At 39.2% G+C, this 17736-nt stretch overlaps 1 protein-coding gene across 1 annotated transcript in view; it reads left to right on the top strand.

The window, feature by feature from the left end:
* The first annotated feature begins 1592 nt into the window (after window positions 1-1592).
* Window positions 1593-17736, top strand: part of LOC146468427 (kinesin-like protein KIF16B) — a 26191-nt gene continuing 10047 nt past the window's right edge. The window contains exons 1-8 of the mRNA XM_085124634.1: window positions 1593-1974; window positions 2210-2260; window positions 5506-5714; window positions 11903-11976; window positions 12334-12439; window positions 13620-13692; window positions 14366-14452; window positions 15021-15152. Of these exons, the coding sequence (XP_084980760.1) occupies window positions 1810-1974; window positions 2210-2260; window positions 5506-5714; window positions 11903-11976; window positions 12334-12439; window positions 13620-13692; window positions 14366-14452; window positions 15021-15152 (897 nt within the window). The 5' untranslated portion in view covers window positions 1593-1809. The remainder of the gene's footprint in view (window positions 1975-2209; window positions 2261-5505; window positions 5715-11902; window positions 11977-12333; window positions 12440-13619; window positions 13693-14365; window positions 14453-15020; window positions 15153-17736) is intronic.

The raw sequence follows: 17736 nt of genomic DNA on the forward strand, positions 1-17736 counted from the left end.
TTGCAAATGAGTCGGCTGAAAAATCCAATTTATCTTTTATGTATAGCATGACCCACCTTGTAGCATGAAAAAGTATGATTCACCAGACTGTCCATTATACCGCGAAGAATAGCCGGCAACACATGTGCCGAAGGTCATTGCCATTGTCGAAGGTCAATTGAAATGAACATCTTTCACTGGAGTTCGCATACTTTACGCTAAATTAATTTGCATATATCTCAAAAAGAGAACTGCTTATTATGATAAAACGCTTCCAATCCTTTTTAGCTTTTTTTTTTTGAATAACTAACGGAATAAACGCCAGTGTATAAACGTAAATGTCCATTTAGTGATCATTAGTGAGTTTAAACTTACCCGACAGGACCCACTTACACCGTTCCCGGTTGAAAATGGCGAATTTTCTTTCTGACAGTACGCGTTGACTCCTGTAAATCACGAGAAATCTGCTTTTTGGAAAATCCACCATTATATAAATCAAGTATTTCCGCCCTGAATATGTTTATCAGAGAGGGGTTTTCTGGTTTTCTGGTTTCATGCATTGTTCGTATAATCCAATCAGAAATCGAATTTTGATTTTAATACTTCAAACGACTAACGGGTTCAATTTTCAAATAACAGATTCATTAATAGAATCTAGGGGGGTACGCAGGGCTCCCTGGGGGGTACGCTTGACCTGGTTCGACTGTAAATTGTGTTCGATTGGGTTCGGTCTCCGAACTCAATCGAACACAATCAGATGGATTGAGTTCGATTGAGTTCGATTTGTTCGATTGAATTCGATTTGTTCGGAAATCGAACTCACTGAAAGTCTGGTGTTCGATTTCGTTCGATTGCCGAACTCAATCGACGGATTGAGTTCGATTGAGTTCGATTTTCGACATTCGATTTACTATGCCGGGGTTAATTCAAGGAAAATATTACCATGCGAGCAGAGGCCCTTCGATCTTCCTAGATAAGACTTATCTAGGAAGATCGAAGGGCCTCTGCTCGCAGGGTAGGAAAATATTTGCCCGTAAATAAATCTGTCTGTCATGTTGTGTATCACAACTGAATGGAGATACAGCATATTACTGCACCACGTTTCGACTGGTATCTTGTTGAAGCTGACTATACTACAGCTAGTCTGAAACAGAATTTTAAATAATTACGCGGAATAGGAAGTGTGATTAGATTTGATACAGATTAGTTTCAACTGTGATTGGAGCACGATTCAACATTATATAAAGTGTTCGCGAAGGAAGAAAAGTTATAACTGAATAGGGTGGGGTCATTTTTTCACAGTGAGCCATAAATTCCGCCAAGCCCAAGTCCCTAATCCAAACAAAACGAACGGCGATTCCTATAAAATATTTAGGTGAAGTTAGTTTATCCCAAAAAATAAATTGTTCCGAGGATTTTATCCGCAAAATAGTCCTACACAAGCAATGCTTAAAAAAAAAAAAAAAAATAATAATAATAATAAAAATAATAATATATCTTGCATGGTGAAAATTACCCTCCCCCTCCCACATCACGTTATTAATAGCACAACTGAATGGAAACGTCATTTCCGGCCGGAAGTTGCTTGCATCGCCACATATCCTAACCTTTGAGTCTTGCGGACCGTCGGTTTTCCGGCCGGAGTACATTGCATGCGAGATTGCTACGATCTGCACCGACAAATCCTGAGAGGTATTTTAAGTAGATAGGATCGAGTAATTCGCCAGACGTTCGTTTCTCTAGAGCAAAGAGAAAATACCTTTTGCATTTTTATGAGCCCCTACTGTTGATTCGTTTTGGCGCGAGATTTCGATCGAGCAGGACATCGAAATGGCGTCCGAAGAAGCGCGAGTCAAGGTTGCTGTGTCTGTTAGAACGTTGAACGAGAAAGAACGCGGAGATGGGGAGGAACGCGTTGTGTGGACACAAGGCAAGGAAATCAGAGTGCTAAATCCTGAAAGTAGAAAGGAGAAGGTGTTCAAATTTGATTACACGGTAAGCTTAATTCATTACAGTAAACACGAAAAGAAAATGACTCCAAGCAAGCATACTTTGAATTCAGCAATCAGCTTGTATTTGACCGCTTGCTGAGCAGTGCTTGTTCCCTGTTTCGCTTTTGCTCAGAATCCTTGCCCTTGAATGAGAAAAATCTCCATTCGAGTCATTAAGCAGATCGGTAAGTTTATCGACTAATTATTCCATTGCCATTGTTTTCTTTTTATCTCCCAAGTTTTGCGGCGAGACGATAGAGGACACAGTTAACCCAGAGGACAATTCAAAGGTAAACCGTAAGCTTTTAAGCTTGTGAAAAAATATTGGATCTCAGACAGAAAAATAACATCGATCACGCTCAGTGCAGGAATAATATCCATTACTTTAGTTTGCTCAAATTCTTCACTGTAATTTAGTGTTGAAGAGCTCGCCCGTGGAAGTAAATTTCAACTCATCCAATTAAGACGTTTACTTGGGCATAAAAACACCATCGTCTTACCGCTTCTCATCATTAAAATAAAAATGTTTCATAGTTATGTTGGGTGACATTTTATAAGATCCCCAAAAAAGTAATTACTGATATTTTCGCATTTCTCGTTTAAAAAAAATGTTGCAATCGCTTTCGATCGAGAAGTGTTTTCACGAATTTATAAACCGGATGTTTCATATTGTTGTTTTGTTGTTTCACGGATCGGAGGAGTGAGATTTTTCGAACGTTTCATCGATCACGTCGAGCCGAAAAAAGCGTATATCAAGTGTACAGTATTTCATAACATACAGGGCTCGTCGATCAAATTTAACGTTTATTATCCTTGCAATTGTAACGTCCGCTAGCTCTTCACCACAAGATCGACACCTTCGATGATTTTCTGTGGTGTGCGGTATTCGCAATCTCAGCATAATTAAAGTTAACCATAGGTTTATTTTTCAAGGGTCTTAGAGATTTCCTGTGTTTGCCTTAGAAAAATTTCCATAAATTTTTTTAAGCTTATATGGTATTTGCGTTTATTTGAGGGCTGTGGATGTTAAATATAAACGTACTGTGCATGTAAGGGTCAATTTTATGTCACATTCTGTTTGCACAGCCATTCAACTCAAGATGGTGTTAATTTACTAAACCTTTTACATTTCAATTTTACTCTTTCAATATTTGTCAGTCATGTCTGTGATTAATAGCCGTCAACTGGCTGCTAATTTGTGACCCGTAGCAACAACCACACCAACACTTGTTACTACAGCAGGTCTCAAATTAGTTTAAAAATGACCACGAGAAACAGCTGTAAGTGAGGGACTGTCTTAAGTTTATGATCACCTGCCTTTCCATATATACCAATTCTGCACGTACCAGCATAGTCTCCTGGATACGGATCAAATCTCCCAGTCACCTGTACTACAGGTTCATCAAGTTGGTTAAATAATAGTTTTCCTCTAAAATCATTGAGACTTTAACCCCAATTTTTCCAAAATCCACAAAATGTTGCTTGTTCAAAAAGTCACTTAAAAAAGATGAATAAATCACATTATTTAAGTGTCAATGTATTTAGCACAGAGCACTAATTGGGGACACTTTCCAGATCAAATTAGAATTTAGAAGTGTTTTAAGGAGTGGTGAAAATCAAGAGAAAAAGGAGCAGGGACGAGAACCAACAACGAACTCAATCCACACAGGACGCCGAGTCTGGGAATCGAACCCGAGCCACATTTGGTGGGAAGCAAGTGATCTCACCAATGTGCCATCCCTGCATTCTTGTGAATGTTTCACCCAATCTGTTACAGATGTTTATACAAACTACAGGAAACATCAATTTGTGGCCAAGTGGGGTGAGGGAGAAAATTGTTTTTGGAGGGAGGGGATGGTTACTGTCCAAGGTTTAAAATGAATTCAGAAACAATAAGGAAAGAGAGAACAACGCTTGTGTAATTGTCACAGAAATATCCTTAGCCCCTTCGTGGGGTAGGTAATGAATATTTTTGGGAAAGTCACTGAAATTATATTTAAAACAAATATAATGTAACATCAAGCTAGAGTGTAAGATAATATTTTTAATAGTTACAACTCAGGCCCGTAGCAGGGGGAGGGGCAGGGGGGGCTCGAGCCCCCCCAGAATTTTTTGGAAGTTACAAAACAGTTTGCCAAAAAATAAATAATTAAACCAAATTAATGTGCAGCAATCAGTCTTAAACTCTGACGCTGCAAATGCCTTTTCACAGCCCTTTAAAAATGTGTTTACTACCTTTCAGTTTCTTTCGCTAACAGTTTGTTTTTATAAACAACAACAACAACAACAAAGGTACTCCTACCTTGTGAATCGGAAATAAAAACCAAAATGGATCCACATCAACCAATCTTAAGCCCTAAAAGCTGTTGAAATAAACTACTTGTTTTCTAAGGCATCCGCTCATTTATAGCATACAAATGTCCTTAGACCTCCTTAGCGTATAACAATTTAGTGTTCGCGCGTTGTCGAAAGACACACAAATATGTCCTCTCAAGAGCCAGAGAAAAATTCTCCCATAGTTGGATTCTTACTGCCCGGTTAAAGCCAAATTATAAAAGAGAAAGAAAAATTTGTCGTCGTTTGTTTACGTCCTCCTTCAAACGTGAAATTAGGAAACTTCACATGGTAGTCCACGTAAAAGAAACAGCAAAAAAGATGTACCAAAAAGTGTGCAAGTGTGCAGGTGCAAAGTTATTGTTTTACTTACTAATAAAATCTACTTTTTTTCTGTTTTTTTTTTTATGTTCTCGTTGCATCTTAAACTCCCTAATCAGTCTGTTTTTTTTGGGGGTGACGGGGGGTAGTTTTGTTTAACTATTTTGCTGAGCCCCCTCAGTTGTTTTAGCCTTGCTACGGGCCCGTAACTCCCAGTTCATCCCCCTGTTGATCAATGACAAAAGGTCAGTGCTGCTAATGGCGTGACAGGCAATGACAGCGCCAGGTTGCAACATTTGAAGTCAGTGGTTACCATAGTCTCATTGTCATGTATGTGCTAGCTTCATTTCTCGCACTGACCGGATGGAGGAGGTAGGTCAGTTTCTAGGGGATAGTCAGACTAAAGGCCCTAAGTGGGTGTCAAGCTTCTGTGTGACATTTCTTGGTTGTAATGCATTAAAAGTTCTCAACCTTGTTCTGTTGGTAATTGGCATTATTACAGGACTAAGGCAGTCAGAGGGCCAATAACTAAAATCAGCCAATCAGATGGCTCTATTGCTAGTCCAATATTTTCTAAGTATTGGACCGGACATGTATTGTCCCGAATGATACCGTATGACCATGGCATACTGGGAGAATATTGGCCCTTGGTCTTATTGTATGGAGCTCGCTATATGCTCAGTCTGTACTGTCAAGACCTCAGGCCGATATTCTCCCAGTACGGCCCTCCTGCGTGGTTAATAAGTTGGATCTATTTATTGCTTTGAACCCAAAGTTTTTTCAGAGCCTTGTAAGCACAAAATCAATTACTTTTGTAGACATAATGTGATCTAGCTTTGAGTAAATACTAAATATACAAAATGCATTTTAATTTTCCTAGGTTTTGGAAGATGTTGGCCAGTTTGTACTTTCATCGTGCTTTGGTGGTTACAATACTTGCGTGTTTAGCTATGGAGCATGTGGTAGTGGTAAAACGCACGTTATGTATGGAACAGATAAATGCCAGGGTCTTACATCATGGATTTGTGAGAATCTTTTCAAAAAAGCATCTTGTTATGATGACGAAACATCCTTCAGAGCTGAAATAAGGTAAACTAAAATAATGTAAACTATCAACTCTCGCCTTGTGGATACCTAGCTATTACGGACACCCCGATTATATGGACAGCAACTAATTAACACCCTGGTAAAAATTAATTATAGATGTTTGACTGAAATAAATGCCAGCTATTATAGACTCGAGATCACTATTAAGGACACTTACTCGCGGTACCGAGGGTGTCCGCTGTAAAGGGAGTTGACTGTAATTGTTGTTTGTCTGTGCTTGTGTACAAAAAAGCTCCTTCCCACCTCACTTGATTATTAATATTAACCCTTGGACGTACAGGTGTACAAGCAAACTCATATCCCCATCATAGCTATAGTACAAAGGAGATGGAGGGTCAGGTTTTGTTCTGTTTCAACATTTCAACCTTAATTGCTACACAGTTACCCATACTGCCATAATCATACTGCCAAAGATAAGGTGGTCTCATATTGATAGTCATGCCATTATTTGTGGTTTGCCACATTACAGCTGTAGCTCTCTAATGTCATTCTTGTAAGTCGCCTCAATTAAACCAAAATTAATTGAAATCGTTGAAGGTATAGATTGCTAAAATACAGTAGTATGTACAGACTCACTTGAGAAGAAAAAAGATACCATTGAACAAAACTTACATTCTGGACAACTTACTGTACCTGTGAAAACTTGGTCACTATGGCAATGTCTCATGGAAAATTGAAATAATTTTCTAGTTAACAGCAATGTACCTGTGAAAAAAAGGAGTGTTGGAACAGCTACTGAAAACCTTGATTTGTAAAAATGAAAGCTGCCCCCCCCCCCCCCCCAACCATCCACCACTTTTTTTCCGAAGGGTTAAAGCTTTGGAAGGTGTAATAGTCTGTGTGGCTGGTACAGCTTCCTAACTAGGGAAATTTTAAATCAAACTAGGTTATTTTTTTTAACCTAGGTAATAAAAAACTCCTCCTCCCTTTTTCCCACCAACCTCCCCTCTCTTATTTTCGTATTCACCCCCCCCCCCCCCTCGTGTTCTTCTTTACCTCCCCCACTACCTACTGCTTACCCCCAATTTAATGTTTAGCAAGAAACAACGAAAGAAAGATTTTAAGGTGGCCGAATAAAGTTTTTTTAGTGTACAGGCGTTAGAAGACGTTATTTGGAAACTATGTACTTCTGGGCGCCCAAAATTGGTATGGTGTAAGACTAACTAAGAAAGAATGGATTTTCGTACGTCTTGTCGAGCTAAGTACCGTTTCCATGGCAACGCAGCTAACTATTAAACGTCCATATATTGTAGGTTTCCTTTATTTTTAGAAAATGTACTCATTAGATTTTTTTCATTTTTTGTATCCAGATAAACTCACAAAACACTGACACAGTTGCACTATTTTCATGTAATTTTAACGGACAGATCTCCTGTAAATATTGATTTTGCATTTTAATGTTTTGTGAAGATACAGTACCCTCTGTTAGCTCTAGGTTTCTCTTTGTAGGCGAGTTACGCTTTTAGGGACCTATTTTCATGCCAAATTTTACGAAATTCTAATGAGCGGTTCCTTAGAAAACAGTTCATTTCCACGAAAACAACCAGTCGCAATTTTTTGGTCAAATGCGCATGCGTGGCTTTAATTGGGTTTCATGGCAAAGTTGAAAAGCATGCAAAAGGTCTTGGTGAATGACTTTTTTGCTCGGAAAGAAAAGAAAAAGAGTCTAGAAACGAGAAACTTAGTTATTTAGATATATAAAACTGCTCAATTGAGGCCTTACACTGCTGTTAAAAGTAAAAACTAATATCCAAGCTTTCGCCGATCAACGGCATCATCAGGGATGAGAAAAACGCGCGCGCTATATATATACAAAGAGAGTGTAGGGTGAAGGGTGAAATGTGTAAAAAATGTGACGTATGTGTGAAAGCTATAGAAATAAACTGCGAGCGTATACAAGGTTCTAATGATGGATTGTAGTCTCTAAAATTAAATATTAAAATAGCAGTTCCGCAAATTCAGTACATTCCTCTCGGGAATTGAGTGTCGGCTTGTATTTTCTGATGTAGAATGCTTCGTAGAGGCGTAGATTAGCGGGATCGTTTTCGGTTTGTTGGCTTCACACTACAAGCTAAGTTAGTTTCAAGTAAGCACTTGATTCAAGTGCACTTGAAAATCTCAAGTCGCACTTTAGAAAACTTGGCTTCACACCTGGTGACAAAGTATACACTTGAAGCACAAGCTGTCAATCATCGTTCGCGGTTAAATCAGAAATGCGACTGCTCGCCGGAAAATCATGGAGCCTTTACAACGGAAAAACGTTTTATGCTGTTTACTCTTTATTTTGTCTTTAATTTTAACTCAGAGAGTTTTAACATTACAGGAAATGCATAGGTACTTCATTGTTTACGAGTACTTGGCGACAAAACAAAAGAACAGGCGCCATCTTCTGAACTGAAAATCGATGGTTCAGGTTGTCCGTAAAGATGAAATTCAAAAAAGATCGTAAGTTTAAATCGGCTTTTCCTTCTTTTTTATGTTTACTTACAAAAAAGACTTCCATGGAGTCCTCGAACTGTGACGCGTATCTCAAGCCATCCATTTTGATTTTTTTTTTTTTGGATTAATTTTAGTTCACGGCAAAATAGGGGGCTTCACACTAGAGCTTGTAAGTATAATCTAAGTGCACTTGAAACCTACTTTGAGTGTGAAGGGGTAAAACCTACCAACTTGAACTTTACTTAGTGTCCATGGAAACTTTCGCAGTTCAAAGAAGCCGAAGTACGCCGCCAAGTATGGCCAACACCACACTTGAGAACGTACTTGACCAATAGGGAAAGGGAAACCAATTGAAAGCCACGTGCTGCGGTGCCAGGACAGATAAACATTTTGCCGTGAACTAAAATTAATTAAAAAAAAAAAAAAATCAAAATGGATGGTTGGAGATACGCCTCGCAGTATGAGGACTCCATGGAACAGTCTTTTTTGTAAGTAAACATAAAAAAGAAGGAAAAGCCGATTTAAACTTACGATCTTATTTGAATTTCATCTTTACGGACAGCCTGAACCATCGATTTTCAGTTCAGAAGATGTCACCTGTTCTTTTGTTTTGTCGCCAAGTACTCGTAAACAATGAAGTACCTATGCATTTCCTGTAATGTTAAAACTCTCTGAGTTAAAATTAAAGACAAAATAAAGAGTAAACAACACAAAACGTTTTTCCGTTGTAAAGGCTTCATGATTTTCCGGCGAGCAGTCGCATTTCTGATTTAACCGCGAACGATGATTGAAAGCTTGTGCTTCAAGTGTATACTTTGTCACCAGGTGTGAAGCCAAGTTTTCTAAAGTGCGACTTGAGATTTTCAAGTGCACTTGAATCAAGTGCTTACTTGAAACTAACTTAGCTTGTAGTGTGAAGCCAACAAATGTTTATCTGTCCTGGCACCGCAGCACGTGGCTTTCAGTTGGTTTCCCTTTTCCTATTGGTCAAGTACGTTCTCAAGTGTGGTGTTGGCCATACTTGGCGGCGTACTTCGGCTTCTTTGAACTACGAAAGTTTCCATGGACACTAAGTAAAGTTCAAGTTGGTAGGTTTTACCCTTTCACGCTCAAAGTAGGTTTCAAGTGCACTTAGATTATACTTACAAGCTCTAGTGTGAAGCCCCCTATAATTTTGATGTTAATGCCTTTATGGTCGTTGTTCTGGCAGGAAGAGATGTGTTTTTTAACGGAGGAGCTATCGTTATGGTACCGCCAATGAACAGATTAGTTAACTTACCTTTATTATCCATTTCATGTGAAATTGAGGGATCACTTTATCTACCGCTGTATTTACGTACCACAACCCTAGCGCGCGCTTAATAGCATCACTGGGGACTTTACGCAACCACGACGGCAACGCCAACGAAAACGTCACTTGAAAATACAAGTTCGTGTTACTTTTACTACTTTGCGCTTATTCCAATTCGTTCAACTTCTACAATGTAGCCGAACTATCCAGTAACAGAACTGGTGGGAACGGTCTTCAAGTTAGCACAGAGAATGAAAATTTACTGTCATGTGCTCACGCTCTCCATAAAACCTTGAATTTGGGCATTTCACGTTGTTGTTTGGCCGACGAAACGTATCAAAATTTGTAATGCACGTGCACAGCATTGTTTAGCTCATTAAGCCTTTTCTTTATTGATGTTTTCGTGGCCGTCGGCGTCGTGTTTGCGTAAAGTCCCTACTAACAGAATCTGTAAAGCGCGCGCAAACTGTGTTCGGCCACCTTAATTTGTCTTTACTTACTCAGGGCTTGAACTCTTGACCTCCGGGTTTGTTATCCATCACCTATACCACTAGGCCATCGTGGAATCGTTGCAGATATCCGTGACAACTTCACGTCGATTTAAGTGTGTACCCACGTCTCGTGGGTCGTTTTGTATTCATATATCCATGCTATTGTTTAGACTCATTGCCGATTCACTCGGGAATGTAAGACAACTATAGAAATTGGAAGGCCCTTTGAGGAAATGTGTGACAATTTCCTTTTGTTTATCATCTGAGAATGAACAATAGCTCAGTTTCATTCACAAAAAACTTTTCAAAGCTGTCGGACTGCAACTTTTCTTTGATAATCTCTCAACTTTTATAGTTTATTTTATGCTTATGATCAAGCACACGCTTATCGGAACGATCTCGAATTTTAAACGTAAACACGGCTGTTAATATCAAGAACTCAGGATGCTCAGTGTTTGTAGTAATATCAAAAATCCAGGCTTCATTCAATTTATTTAAAGAAGAAAGTGAAATTCATCTAACAACTTTTTTACTCTGTAGGGAATAACTTCAATAATTCAAAATCTAAGCGAGAAGGAGCAGTCGGCTGCGGAAGTGTCAGACGGCGCAACGTTGAGAAATCTCGACCACAGAAACTCATTTAGACCACATTTTAAGGCCGTCAAATCGACCTTCTCGTCAAAAAATACAAATTTAAAAAAGCAACATTTTCGGGATGGACTTAAATTTCATTCAAGAATCTCTGCAATAATACCTTCGGGAATTCACACACGCGTCGGAAGAAGACGGCTTCGCATAAATTAACTTTGCAGTTCGAACTGACAATCAACAAACAAACATCGAACTTCGGTCTACATTGACCAAAAAGCCTTGTTCAAGATCTCTTTTTGAAGCTCTCAAAATGCTCTATTTTCATAAATACATATCGAACTTGGAAATGTTTTGCGAAAAAAACTGAATGCATGTAAAGTCCCAAGTCATCCTATGCAGTTCATTCACACATCAAGAACAAAAGGATACGATAATAAACTCTGCCGCTCATGGTTGCTTTATTGCACTATTGTTCCATTCGTTTGAAGTCGCTTCAGGTCCTCATCCAAAAGATCTCACCTTTTTCCAAACGAAAGAAACCGAACTTATTCAACACGCTTTCGGTAGCTCCCGAAGTGAATGCCCAAAGGACTAAAAACGAGCCTTCAAGCTACAAAATCCAGCGGTTTTTCCCATTTCTTTTTTTTCTTACTCATGTGGCACCCAGGCCTCCTCGGCCAAAACTTAAGTTATGCAAAACTTTGTACATGCATAGTTGAACAAAACCCTAACGCTTTAATCATCGCTTAGACCTAATCAGTAACCCTGGTGACCCTTTAAGCATGCCCTTTGTTCAATTATCGTAATGGTAGATCACTAAAACCCCAACCAAACCCTAACCCTTTAATCATCGCTTAGACCTAATCAGTAACCCTGGTGATCCTTAAAGCATGTCCTTTGTTCAATTATCGTAATGGTAGATCACTAAAACCCCAACCAAACCCCAACCCTTTAATCATCGCTTAGACCTAATCAGTAACCCTGGTGATCCTTAAAGCATGTCCTCTGTTCAATTATTGTCATGGTACATGTAGGTCACCAAAACCCCAACCAAACCCTAACCCTTAAACCATTGCTTACGCCTAATCGGTAATATTAACCTACTGTAGGTTTAAAAAAATGACCTAGGTTGAAATACATTTAACCTGAAAATAAATTTGACCTGTAACAGATACATGTAGGGAAAATCCAGTACGTGTCTGATAAATCTACTAGATTCTCCTTCCAATTTATCTCATGATTCCTTGTAAAAATGGGGAGAATTTAATGTGAGATCAAGAGTCACGTTAGGGCCTTTTTCCACGCACCACGTAAATTTAAAATCCTGAACCTCACTTTTATTTGTTCTGTTTATTTAGTTTTCTTGAAATACACAAAGAATTTGTGAAGGATTTGCTGGGAAGAAGGCGGAACTGGCAGGACTCACTGCGAGGTATAAAAGAAGTCTTGGTTAAGAATGGTTCAGGATATATAATTATATTTTCTCTTCTGGTTTTTCTTGCAATGAATGAGCTAGATCTACATGTTATGCCCAATAAAAATTTCTTGGTTGGTTTAATTAAAACAATCATTCCATGCACTCATGCTTGTTGGATATGGCCAGGGATGATTATCAGCTTTGAACTCTGTGCTAAATGTGCCTCATTGGCGATCTATCATCTCATATCCAATTGCATGCTTAGTAGTAGTGGTAGAATATGTGCAATCATGAATGCATGCATATATTTAAACATATAATATATAATTGACTTCACATTTAAGTGTTTATTTTAATTTGCTTTTTTTACAGTACGTGAACATCGTGAGCTTGGCGTGTATGTCGACAAGTTAACTAAACACATCGTTACTGATGTTAGTGAACTTTTTGGGTTAATTGAAAAAGGAAAGAAAAATAGGTGAGCTGATTTGTGATGCCCTTTATTATAACTGCGATTGAAAAAAAAAATAGATTCCTACCATTCATACTGGATCAATACAGGCTACATTCTTGGACACTTTAAATCAAGAAATATTAAGACTACCCCTTTTCCTTTTCATTTTGTTTTAACTTGAATTCATCATTTGATTTCAGGGGGAGGGGAGGGAAGGGGTGGGCTTCAATTCTATTATTTCATTCTCTCCGAGATTCCAATTGTGGACACATTTAAGAAACAAAAAATTATAAGGCCACTGACTTCCCCCTAAATAAATATATATAAATCACTTTATTTAAGTGTCAGTGTATTGAGTGCAGCAGGGTTTTTGTTAAGTATTTGATTAGGAGGGACCAAGGGACCAAATTTAACTAAGCAGCGGGAACACATGGTAGATTTGCTCTCGCCCTTCTGTATACAGTGTAAAAATAGCCGGGATGAAGTATATAATAGGCCAGTAATGGTCCCTGTGTCCCTGCTCTAACAAAAACCCTGGTGCAGAGCACTAATTGGGGACACTTTCCAGATTGAATTGGAATTTAGGACTGAGTGTTGGTTTTTGAGGAGAGGCGTAAACCTTATGCTCGATTTCCACCACTCCCTCGGGTCTGGCATTAACAGTGGCTGGTTATCGAGCCTAGGAAAACCTGGGTACCCAGAGAAAAACCTCTGGAAGCAAGGGCAAGAACCAACAGCAAACTCAACCCTCATAATTATGACTCCAAGTCCAGGAATCAAACCTGGGCCACATTGGTGGGAGGCGACTGGTCTCACCACAGCACCATCACTGCTTCCCCATTCCAATGATGGGGGGGGGGGGGGGGGGGAATGGCACAACTTGGACATATTTTGTTGCAGTGAGAATTCATCATTGTTTTCAGGAGGAGGGAAGGCTCATTTTTCTTTTTATTCCATCCAAGATTGTAAATTCCTCAAAATGGTTTACAGTATACATGATGTAGGTACAGTGCTCGGATCAGTTGAAAAGTCATTTTTCGTCAGTCGTGATCAAGAGGATGATATCACGTTATGTACCTACACCTGCATAGAAAGCTGTGGACAGGTTGTACTCATTAAGTAATCATGCCAATTACTATTATTTCATACAATATTCATGCATGAGGGGATCGTGCACTAATGAATACTTTTTTCTTCTACACAGGTCAATATGCTCAAGGGCCTCAGATTCAATTTCAAGTAGTTCACATACAATTTTTACCATGAGGTTTACCCAGGTAATTAATTAGTTAACATTTGACTTATTTTAAAGCAATTTGAATGCGACAGGACTCAGTACAGGTGAAAAATTGATGGATCATTAGCAACTCAACCAAGTTTTAGAGGACTTTACTGACATCCAGGCAAAATGATTTTATTTTATCGTTTGATTCACCTATACAAGCACGGAAAAGAAAGAAAAATAATAACTGGCATGTAGACAGGATTCCACATACAAACTCTCTCTCTCTCTTTTTCAATATGAAAAAGCTATCATTTGGATATTTTGTCCTCATTTGCTTTGAAACTTGGCGAGGTGACTAAAATTTTTTGTGATCCTGTGTTAGAATGCATTAACGTAGAATGCATTAACGTTTCAAATAAACAAAAAATAAAGGTACTTATTGCCCTTCCTGACTAACATTTAAATTGTGCTCATACTAAACGTAGGCTTAATATATCAGTAATTAAAAGCATCATCTTTTTTTCTTTCAAGGGTACAACTAGTCTCCTTGACCAGTTTAATTTTCATTATCACACAGCATAATGAACCAGATAAGGATTGTTTAAGTTAGGGTGTAGGGTTTTACTTTACAATACAATAAACATGTAGCTTATTAACCATGTTTAATAACCCGCAGTATTTTTCGTGAAGGGAGTTTATAAAAAGTTTTTTCAAATTTCATTTAGGCTCGGCTTGAAGATGGTTTGCCTTGTGAAATGGTGAGCGTCATTCAACTCGTGGATTTGGCAGGAAGCAAAAGTATACATGATGAGGTGAGAATTTTGTTTTGTTAGTTTTTTGTTTTCCTTTAGTCTTTTTAAATTGTTTTTGAACGTGAATGTCATCTTTCGCAATTTTCTGCTAACTGAGAACAAGTGCTTTTTAAGTTTACTTGTCTGTAATAATTATAAAACCTTTGCATTATCTATTAGCAAGGACAGTCTCGTGCAACAACTGAATGTAGAACGTAAATTTGAAATATCACAGGCTCACAGAAATGTTTTTAAAAGAATGGCACAAAGTCTTTGTTATTTTTTAGTGGTTTTGCACTTTGACAAAACCAACCATAAGTATTACCTTTCCTCTTCCCTCCTCCCTCCCTCCCTCCCTCCCTCCCTCCCTCCCTCCCTCCTTTCTCCCTTCCTTCCTTCGTTCCTTTCTTCTTTCCTTTATACAGTAAGGCCAATTCGGGACTATAAAGCATCGCCAAATACGTTCTTGGAGTTTGCTTTTTAACTGAGCGCCTTCCAATCGTGAAAATGCGTTGAGTATTGTCATCACGTATTTTATGTCAATTGGTTTCTAAAAAGTAAACAACTGCATTTAAAACATCTTTTGCAGTGTGCTGACAGCTGTCCCACGTCTGATGCCGACAAATCACTTATGACATTAGAGAGAGTCATGTCCACACTTGCAAGCCGAGGTTCTGCCTCAACAGCCTCCAGCACTATAAACGTCCCATACAAGGATTCTGTAAGTAAGCTTGTGTAAATGTATAGCATAGAATCTTCGTAGACGTAGGAATATCCTTGTTTGATTTTCTCATGATTTACAAATGAAATTCCAGGGAAAATTCGTCAAATGTATTTCGAGACAATTCTAGCGGAAATGTCTTCAGATTTTTCTCCGGGAATGTTCGGAAGTGTGTAAACATTTTCGTGTCCAGAAAATGCTTAGATTCGGAAATCTCGATCATTTTCAGCCAACAGTAGGAGGTCTCTCGAAATGTTAGAACTTAAAAAAGAATGAATGCTCTGCTGAGTAATATTCAACAGATCGACGGCAGTTTTATTTGGTCCATTCTCCTATAGACCATAAAATGTTCAAAACTCAAGTGGTTCCACGAGCCGCAGGCGAGTGGTTTCACTGTCAAGTTTTGAACATTTTATGGCGTCATTTTATGGTCTATTAGAGTATAGACCATAGAAAACTGCCGTCGATTTGTTTTTTACAATAACATGGAATTGGCTTTATTTCCTGTTGAGAAGCGCGCGCGTTACATCTGACGTCATTTTTGTTGTCTGTATTCTTATAGACAATAGCTACGAGCCAATCAGCGGGCGGGAATTTTGGCGGTTACTGTAAAAACTAATACAGACCGTCTTTGTCAAAAAGGTCAGCTTTATTTTGGTGAGGAGCCCAAAATGTTCCGTGCATTGTTCGAAGCACGATTAAGTTACCCGGGATTAGTGTGAACTTTAATTCCAGCTTCCATGTAATTACCAATCAATAAAAGAACTTTTGAAAATAAAAAAATTCTCGCCAGTTTTGACTTGACTCTTATTTACCCTGAGCTTAAAATTTCCTTTTAAAAGCATTTTCAACGAGCGAGATGAAAACCTCGATTAACTTTTAATCGTATATTACATATGTAACGTCAATCGTAGCCTCCGAGCAAGCTCTATTCAGGTCAGCCGCCGGAGGATAGCGTGAGCGTCGAATGAGAGGGCAATCCTCGCGTGGCACACTTTGCTCGCCCCGCTCGCCGCTTGCCGTCGCTCTATCCTCCCGCGGCTTAACGCAAGTACAACGACAACGGAGACGAGAACGTCGAAAACCAAAACGTTTGGTGAGCAGTGCACTTTGAATTTGGTCATTTCACGGTGTTGTTTTGCAAAGGATGTCAAATAAACGCAATAAAGTCTTAACGCAGGAACAAGAGATGTACTTAAGTTTTTAACGCACGTGCAGAGCCGTTGTTTTGCTCATTAAACGTTCCGTCGTTGTCGTGTTTGCGTAAGGTTCCTTTCAAAGTCCTTAATCAGGAACCTCAGTGGTGCCCACTTCAAGATGGCGGATACTAGCCGTGACAGACTGGTAACTAATAAAATGGTGCCCCGGTCAGCCTACAAGCTCTTCGGTTGGCCTCAGTAGATCTGCACTTAACCTAATTTAGGTTGGGCAGCTTGCTGTTAGCCTTTATATTTGGGTTAGGATATATACTCTAGCCCAAAAAATCGCAAAATCTGGCAGCCAGTCGTCGCTACTCTAGTGGTAAGGTCCCCGCTTGACGGGTTCATCTCTTCTTGGAGTCATCTCTTTTTCTAACTTAAAAAGTGTCGGAGACTGGGACCTACAATTTAGAATGAGTGACATCTCATAATTAAGTGATAAAAGTGTGAAAGATAAGTGTCAACGCCGGAAACTAGAATTTTGCTTGTCTGCATGCAATCCTTAGAGTACAAATTGAGAATGCCTTGTGATTAGCCTTTAGTTGTGTATTGATCAGTATCGAGTCGAGTAGTTGTTCCAATCAGAGAGTTTTTATGAGTTGAGTCGAGCCATTTGTTGAGGATATTGTGAGTTTAATCAGCCGTAGATCTATGCCTAAAGCCTGTACCAAGAAGCCTGTTAACCAATTAAACCAGAGGAACTTGTGAGTATAATCGTTTGCCCGAATTCACTGTCGTTTTCGTTATCTGCCTTGTCGATTTCGTGTGGAAATACCGCTTTGGAGGCGAGCGTTTTCCCACACCTGGCACCTCCGACGGGACTCTTTAACCGAAACCATGGAAGCATTGGAAACTAAATTAACGCAACTGAATCTAGCCGCGGATAGAACCGAGTCGATCAACGCTTTAAGGAATGAAACCGCCATCGAACGCCACCTCACCGCCCTAAAAGTCCTTACAGCCGAAGCGGATCAATGCAAGCGAGTTGTGGAGGAGACAAAAATTGCAGCGAAAGAAAGTCCCGAGGATCTCAACCTGTGGATCACTGAAGTGGATGGAAAAATCTTAGCTGCTGACGAAAGCGTTAAGAGCCTGAAAGAAACTCTAGAAGAGCTTCGCCAAGAAGAGCTACTCAAAAAACAAGAAAAGGAACTAGACTTTGAACAAAAACTTTTTGAAACTAAGATGAAATTCCAGACAGAATTACAGACCGCAAAGAAACAAGCCGAAGAGGAAAACAAGTTTACAGCCAGCGGATCTGCGTCAGGTCATGTTCCCCCTGCGAAATTACCGAAGCTCAATATTTCGCGTTTCGATGGAACTTACGAAGATTGGCCCAGGTTCTGGAACCAATTCGTTGAGATCATCGACAAAACATCAATGGC

Source organism: Pavona decussata, unplaced genomic scaffold, assembly GCF_977016875.1.
Source record: "Pavona decussata unplaced genomic scaffold, jaPavDecu1.1 SCAFFOLD_131, whole genome shotgun sequence".
NCBI lineage: Eukaryota > Metazoa > Cnidaria > Anthozoa > Scleractinia > Agariciidae > Pavona > Pavona decussata.